At 39.5% G+C, this 8276-nt stretch overlaps 1 protein-coding gene across 3 annotated transcripts; it reads right to left on the reverse strand.

The window, feature by feature from the left end:
- trim105 (tripartite motif containing 105) lies at positions 1 to 6393 on the reverse strand. Of its 3 annotated transcripts, XM_030145266.1 has the most exons (8): positions 6292 to 6385; positions 6170 to 6207; positions 5431 to 5755; positions 4640 to 4735; positions 2138 to 2371; positions 1920 to 1933; positions 1644 to 1762; positions 1 to 1426 (listed from the first exon to the last, which is right to left on the reverse strand). In XM_030145266.1, exons 3-8 carry the CDS (start codon positions 5695 to 5697, stop codon positions 864 to 866), a joined length of 1293 nt encoding a protein of 430 aa, XP_030001126.1. In that variant the 5' UTR covers positions 5698 to 5755; positions 6170 to 6207; positions 6292 to 6385; the 3' UTR covers positions 1 to 863. The 3 variants fall into 3 exon arrangements, with proteins under 3 accessions (XP_030001126.1, XP_030001127.1, XP_030001125.1); XM_030145267.1 differs by lacking the exon at positions 6170 to 6207 and having other exon boundaries at positions 1644 to 1759; positions 6292 to 6393; XM_030145265.1 differs by lacking the exon at positions 6170 to 6207 and having other exon boundaries at positions 6292 to 6393.
- Positions 6394 to 8276: the final 1883 nt, after the last annotated feature.

Raw genomic sequence — 8276 nt, forward strand, 5'->3', positions numbered from 1 at the left:
TGCAGAAACAATCACAGATTTGATGTTTATTTAAGACAGAACAGATGATTTACCACATTAGCCATGACATAATGTACAGTAACTGAGTGGACATTTACAGCCAGTGTGTTTAAATCTGAACATAAAGGCATGAGTTTACAACTTTTTACAATAAAGACAAATCGGTGGAGGCTGACTTCATACAACGAAGGTAGAAATGAAGTGAAATGATGAGACGGTGCTGAAAGGTGGACCTTGGAATTGGCAATCAGCTATATTCAGAAAACACAAACCATGAAGATGAAGAGCACTATTTTAAAAAATCTGTAAAAACATGAAGAACCACTAAACAACCAACAAATACTAATCACAGAAGAGGATCACAGGTTATTTTTGTTGATTGGTCTAATTCATAGTGTCATTTGAAAAGTTAACTCTACTAGTGTAAAACATACTTGGTTGAATAATGTGCAGCTCCTAATATGAACTTGACTAAATCCAACACAAAAGGATAGAATATATTGTTTTTTTTAATGCTTTCATACCAAAATGCAAACTGAATGAGCCTCTTCTGGAAGATTACAGGTGAATGGATTTTTAGATGCGGAACAATGACAACTTTTCTATTACATTTCAAGGCTTTTGAGGTTCTTTTGACAAATAATGGATGCATTGGGCGATATTAAATCATAAAACCATAGAGGAGAGAAAGAGTTCTTAACAGAAAAGTCTGAAAATTAATTCTCTTATCAAGACTGCTCTATGGAGCCATAACTCAAATAATGGCACTTGTGTCTCGCAGCAGCTGAGTGGGAACAGTCTTTGGTCAATATGTGAATGTCCATCCCCTACATACTGAGAAGCTTTCATTGATTATGCTAGTGTTAGCCAGACAAAGGGACGGGGGGGTGATGGAGGAGCTTGATAGGGTGAGGCTTCTGGTCACCGTCACTTATGCACGGACTGAAGAAAGGGAAAACCTTGCCTCTGGGCCCGTTGGTGAACTGGTAGATCAGAGTCATATCATCAGCGTTGTAGAAGGACACTCGTCGCTCCTCACACTCCAGGAAGACCCCGACCCTCTGAGGGGAGGAGACCAGGCGTAACATCGACGGCGGCTGGGTGCCCGCCGAGTACTGGTTTCCGTTCCGTAGCCGGATCGTCCAGTAACCGTTCTCTGGGCTTAGCTTGATACGAGCGTGCCTGTCCACGGTCTCCGCAGCCACGCCCAGGTCCCACTTGGGTTTGGACCCCAACTCAACCTCCCAGTAATGCTTCCCCAAATGGAAGCCTTGGGAAGCCAGAACATTGACGCACTGGAGGAAGCGCTTGTTGTTGTTAGACTTGTGTTTGACTCCTGCATCATACTCGACAGCCATGGTTTGGTCTGCAGACAGGCTAATGCTTGGGTGCGCTGTGTTGATATCAAAAGTTAATGGCGTGGGACCTTGAGGGTGAAACAATTTAGAGTGAAGGTGATTATAAAATTCAATATAGTGTCACATTTTAAATTGAAAATATATCCTATCTGTGTCATTGCTATTGTAATACTACCACTCCAGCGCCTTTTTTTTTTTTATAGTCATGATTTTTTTCAGTAATGATTTCCACTATTGAGGTAGAACCAATTCCAATTTTTCTGAATACTCAGAAAGGGATATTACCTGGTTTTAAAGACTTGAACATCTTTCTCCATATTATGTACTGTAACGGGGCCATGTATTTGATGCTGAAAGCATTTGTATCAAACTCTGGGGCAAAATCCATCGGTGCATATGGTCTGCTGGAAAAAGCAAACATACATTTAGTTTCACACCAGGTCATTTTCTCTCAGGACTAATGACACTGTCTGGATATAAATGGAGGTGCAAATCAAATAAGCATTTGACAGGTGGGAAAAAAGGCCATCAGTCAGTCATAACTGTAGGATGTAGGCTTACCTTAGCTGTGGGAGCTGGGGAGACAGAAATAAAAACAAAATCCCATTAGAGGCTCTAGGTTGTAACGTGATACTCAAGTCAGATTAGATGACATGGTTTTTTTTTTTTTTTTTTTTCAACACTGACATGCAATTTACATATTCTCAGCTTTGATTTTTTTCCATTTACAAAGTAAGTCTTAACAGTGTTTCTTTTTTCTCCTCATCCTCAGGCCTTACCTCAGTCAGTATGGTTTTCTCTGTGGCAGCGCTGGCCTGTTCCAGTGCCCTGATATTCTCCTCCAGTTCACTCAGGGCCTGTTCAACTGGCTCCAGGTGCTGCTGGACTTTCATCAATTCCTCATCCTGTTCTCTCTTTAGCTGCTCCAGTGCAGAGGTCTCCTCATCATCCAAGATTTGACGGAGAGCTCTGAACTCCCCACAGACTCGAGTCTGAAGATCTGCGGTGACTCTCTGAGATGGAGAGGATGGAATAGTGTTAGAGCAGGGGTGTCAAACATGTGACCCGCGGGCCAAAACCAGCACGCCAAAGGTTCGAATCCGGTCTGCGGGATGATTTTTCAAAGTGCAAAAATTACACAGAAGATACAGTCAAGGACGTTGAACTCGTTTTAGTTCATGGGCCACATTCAGACAAATGTGATCTCAATTAAAATAATAGAAAAATAAACTATAAATAATGACTCCAAATTTTTTTCTTGATTTAAAACAAAAAAAAAAAAATTACATTATGCCTATAAATAATGACAAGACCAGCTGTCCTTTAAGAATAAAATGTGAATAACCTGAACAAATATGAACAACCTGAAATCTCTTAAGAAAATTAAGTGCAATTTTATCAATATTCTGCCAGTTACTTAATGTTTTGTGTATATAAATGATAAGTTGATGCATAACATTGTTAAAATTGGCCTTATTTTTCTTAAGATATTTCAGTTTTTTCATGTTATTCACATGTATTTTGTTTGGATAGTTTATGAATGTAAATATTTTCATAATTTAATGGTTTTTTTTGCACTAAAACAAAGACAAAAATTTGTAGCTGTCATTATTTATAGGCTATTATGCCATTTACTGGTCCAGCCCACTTCAGATCAAATTGGGCTGAATGTGGCCCCTGAAAGAAAATGAGTTTGACATCCCTGTGTTCGAGGTAAACAGCATAATGTGGCATTAAGCCAAGTCATTTTTATGTGACCCTAAATAGATACATTATGCTTCCTTACTCCTATTTTATCTTCCCTGCACTGGCTGCCAGTCAAGTTCAGCACTGTTTCTTTTAAACACATATGACACTTTACCTGACTGAGCTCCTGCTCATATTTCTGAGCTGTTACCCCTTCGTCTACTGTCCAGCCAGTTCAGTCATCCAATCAGAACCCTTTGTTCGTGCCATGTAAAACCAAACTCATCTATGTGGGTGTAATCTGTTTCAAAAAACACTGAAAAACCAGCCTCTTTAACTTTGCCTTCATGTGTTCATACAGTTCTCAGTTTGCAGACTTATCTGTAGTTTTAATTATTTTGTATCTGCATTACTAATGTTGATGTAATTCAATTAAACCTTAAAAGACATAGAAGTATTTTTGTATACTTCCAAATTAATTTAATTTTTCATTTTGATTGACATGCAACCTTTTCTAAGTGACTTATCACCATTTATGATAATATTTTCCTCTTCATTTCATCATCAAACCAGGTATTTTCCTACATTTAATTTATTGTTTCTGAAAATGTTCATAACACCTCAGATTAAACTCAAAGGTTATTATCTGAAAATAGAAAAAAAAATGAAGAAAAAGTGACATTTACAGCACAATATATTATTAAATAAACACAAAAACAAACATCTGCAATTACTGTAATGTCAAACTATGCTGGTGAATCAGTGTTGCAGAAGATGAGCATTTCCATGTCAACTCTAGAGCCTCTTAACTTCTAAATGGTTCATATCTGATGATGATGAAAATCTGAGAAACTGCATTTTGCCTGAATTATTTAAACATATTGATAGATTAGTGCTTCAAAAGTTACTAAACATTTTAGAACAGTAGACTCTTTTGGTTGTCAGTGGCTCTTTAGGTCTGTGAGGGTTAAAGTACAACACATTAATATGTTTAACTTTTTGTACTGAGCTGAAAAAGTCATTTTTACTGCTAAATGCCTTGTTTCATTGAAGCTTTAAACATACATCCACTTAAGTATACATATACAAAGAGGTGAAAAGATCTGGATGTCAAACAATTGGACTGTTTAAGCAGCGAGGGATTTCCTGTTCATCTCGGTAGAGCACACTCAGCTTAAGTCATATCCTTATCTTCCATCTGTCTCACACACACGGACGAGATGTTTTGTTCCTGTCATTGGTGACTGTGCAGAGTGGTGCAGTGCAGGCTCTGTAATTGTTTATGTAACTTGTGGTAAAATTGAAAGTGCTCGGTTTGAAGAAGCGGGCCTTTGTTTTAAGTGCTGCATCCAAGTCATTGTGAGGTGGGAATAACATTGTAAATGAGTAGAGATTTCTTGCACACACCGGTGTATTTACCCAAGCACAAGAGCATTAAGTTTTACAAATCAAAGCACAAACTGACACTAACTGACACGTCTGCAAACACCACTAAATATGCACACTGACGTATTGCAAACAGCCATTAAGGAGGAACATACGCCTTCTTATCTGTTAAGTGCTGCCATCTCATGGGATGCAAGAGAAGAGTGTACCTTTATGGTATCCATTTTGTCTTTGTCTCTGCGAATAATGTTGATGATGTCCTCCTTCCTCCGGCGGTGACTCTCCAAAGCCTCCTTTACTTTTTTCTGTAACACAAGATGCAAATCAAATCAGCGTGGGTTTAGACTAGAGTAATTGCACCTAGGGAGAATGTGTAGCTGCTTATAAGCAAGGCTTTCAGTGAGTGGAAACAAAAACAGAAACCCAGCACTACAGCATGAGCTGAGAAAGATGTGTTTCTGATATTTTCTACAGTTTATTTATTCATCTGGATGAACTCAGCATCAAAAACACAACAATAAAATCCAACCTTGCAACCCTACAGTCTTCATAAATCTCTAAACCAACACTTTTCTGTAGTGTCAGCACCACTTAAAAATACACAGGTATGATGAAAATTCACAGGTGGCTTTATTTTTCTGGCAGTTTAAATTGTCCTCCTGCTGTGTTAAAGTCATATATCACGTCAACAAAGGAATATAACAGGGAGTGGTGAGTGAACTTTGCCCTGAGCAGTTCAAGCAAGATATATTAAGGGTGGAACTAAAGTGAAATAAACACAGATGTGGACTGGAACATACAACTGCATTCAATTTATAGACCTAAAAGGTCACAGACAGCTCATTTCTAATTGATCAGTATACTTTGGAGAATAGTGGTATTTGTATAAGACTAACAAAGCCTTTCATGCTCTCCAGAACAAAAATAAAGGCATGGAGGGCTGCCAGCAGGATCATGATAAAACATAGAGTGTAGGTGAGATAACAGACTATAAACTTACCTCTAGGTTCTGAGTGTCGGAGGTGCTGGCCCTGACCTTCTCCACCACAGCAGCCACAAGGTAGTTGGTTTGAAACTGCTTGGTACTGAATTCCTTGCGGCACTGTGGGCAGGTCACAGGGCTCAGAGTCCCTCTCCAGTACCTTGTGATGCAGGGTTTGCAGAAGTGGTGCATGCAGGCCAACATGACAGGCTCTCGGAACAGGTCACAACATATGACACACGTCAGGTCCTCCCGTAAGCTGCCTTCAGGCGACGCAGCAGCCATGGTGACAAAAAGTTTCTTCTCCAAACTTGGTCCACGCAGAGGAAGTGAAAGCAAAAGTCTGGAGGCAGAAGGAAGAATGTAAAGTTAGAAACTCCAGTCTTATTTGTTTAGTCAGCTGAAATTCACATTAGGACAAACACACACATTCTGCTGTTGACTTGATGTCACATGATTTACTGTTTGAAAGTGGAGCCCAGTCGAACACTGATACGAAACCCAACAAAAGAACTAGTTTTACATCAGCTCTTGGGAAAACTATGCATCACTTTCAGGATAAAAAAAAGACAATCAGCTCAAGTGTGAACGTTAATCGGGATTGGAAACCACCTGATAAATCACGGGACACTTGGAGCTTAGTCTAACTTGTGATTTGTACAGTGAAAGCCACGTCTGGTCACACAGATACTGAAAACTTACTGTGTATCTATGAACTCCATATCTATGTTTGGTGAGTTGTTTGTTTAGCTTTTACCTGAGGCTTCCGCTAGCATACAGCAGCCAGGGAACGGTCTGTTCAGTCAGCAGAGAACAAAAAACACCACAACTTTGATGCGGGATAAAGTCAAGTCTAGTTTAATACTTTGCTAAACTTACGTGTTTTGATGTTAGGAGATAGGCGAATAGAAATACTTCAAAGTCCCTCCATCTGTTCTTTGCTGCTGTTCCGAAACGCTCACGGTACAAGAAGTACACACGTACTGCGCATGTGCGGAACACAAGCTTTTGATTGGCGCATATGTTAAACACTGTAAACATCAGGACGTGAGGAGACTGTTGCTCCACGTGTGCCAGTTTGCAAACTTCACATAGTGCAAGGCCTCTGAATTGAAGCTTGAATGAAAGGATGCATCTTCAATTTGCAGAGGCATTATTTGTGTGACAGATGCTTTTCACTTTGTGCACTAATCATACACCAGCATGGATTCAGTGACTTCATCTGTGTATAAACTGTATTAAAGGCACTCTATTAATATGTAAATAGCATGGAGAAACACTTAACACTTGTCTCCTAGACACATATTTGACTGTAATGTACATTTATAGTAATTAAGTTACATAAAATGTGCTTTCCGGTTCAGTCAGGGATAACAGATTTGGCATAGATTAGCGCTGAAGTCTCTGTTGACTACACATAAAAGGAAGTACCCACACAAATGTTTGCCCCAGGAATCCAATTTGCCAACTTCACAGACTACCCGTCTCTTTAAATCAATATTTTTAATCACTGAAGAATTAAAGGCTGTCATCCACAATTGACCGCAGTCGCTACCTTGTAAACTGAACATTTGTGTGAGGAGCAGGAGAAAATGCAGGAGGCAGGAATGAGGTTTGTCAGTTTGTCTGGCTTCCACTCCCATGTTCATTAATCTGCACAGCCTACGCAGGGAAAAACAGATGGACAGACAAGAGAGGCAGGAAGAACAGCATAAACAGTGTGTGCATGCATGGTAAGTCTTGTAAAAGAGACTGTGCCAGGTGTGGATGCCATGGTCTGTGATCATGTCATCAGATCAGTGGCATCAGGGGCTCCCAGGAGCTGGACAGTGGCAGTGATCAGATAGGAAGCAGTCGAGCATAAATACAGCATATGTAGGGGTGTCCTAGAGAGTTTTCTAATTAGGTCCGTGCAGAACGACATGAGGAAATTTAACTGCACAGTGCTGCAAAGAATTAATAATAGCACTGTCTGAACTGAATGTAAAGATACCATTAAAAACTCTGCTCCGCTACACAGTAAAACTACTTATATTATACCGTCAGAATGAATCTGTTTTGGAGGGATAAAATTCTTGTTTCATTAATGCATGCAGGTCAGAACAGTATAAGCTGGTAACCTTGACTGCAGGGTGTTTCTTCATATGGAGGCTTTGGACAACTCCAATAATTAAACGAATAAATTGAGGTGGAGAGGCAGTGGGCCTTAATCAATAAGGGTAATCACTGTTGCTGAGTCAATCATTGCACCAATTAGTGCGTCATTAAATAAGATCCAACCAGGAGGACTGAGGGATCTCATACAATGATACTTCCTGAACGATAAATCTGAGCTCGGACAATGACAAGTCTTGACAGCCCCATAATCAAGGCTCAAGGGCAGCATGATTTCCTCCTTTCTTATCAAATTCAAATTCATTCATCAACTTTCTCTTCCCAAACTAGACAGTTATTGATCTTATAAAGCTAAGTTTAAATGACAGCCTTTCCCCAACTGATGGCAGTTTCATATAACCCTAACCCTAACAGTTAACTATCAAGAAATCTGAAAATAGGCTTTCAACACCTATTAAATGTGAAGGACAGTTGTTTTATTTAAGTGATTCCTGGAACACAAAAAAGTTGGTAAAGAGACAAAAATAAGATTGAAAACTTTAAAGAATATACTGTATGTGACATTGTCCTGTAAGATTTCACAGCTACAAGGCCGACAGGTGAAGGGGTCATCGCTGGCCACGAAATGAGAATCACCAAAGGTCTAGTCTGTGTAAGTATGAGGCATGGGGCAAATGTTTGTGCCATAGTTTGTGATAGAATAGTAAGAACAAATACATACTATTACAAACTGTAAACAAAATACAGGT

Source organism: Sphaeramia orbicularis, chromosome 10 (genome assembly GCF_902148855.1).
Source record: "Sphaeramia orbicularis chromosome 10, fSphaOr1.1, whole genome shotgun sequence".
Classification (NCBI taxonomy): Eukaryota; Metazoa; Chordata; class Actinopteri; order Kurtiformes; family Apogonidae; genus Sphaeramia; species Sphaeramia orbicularis.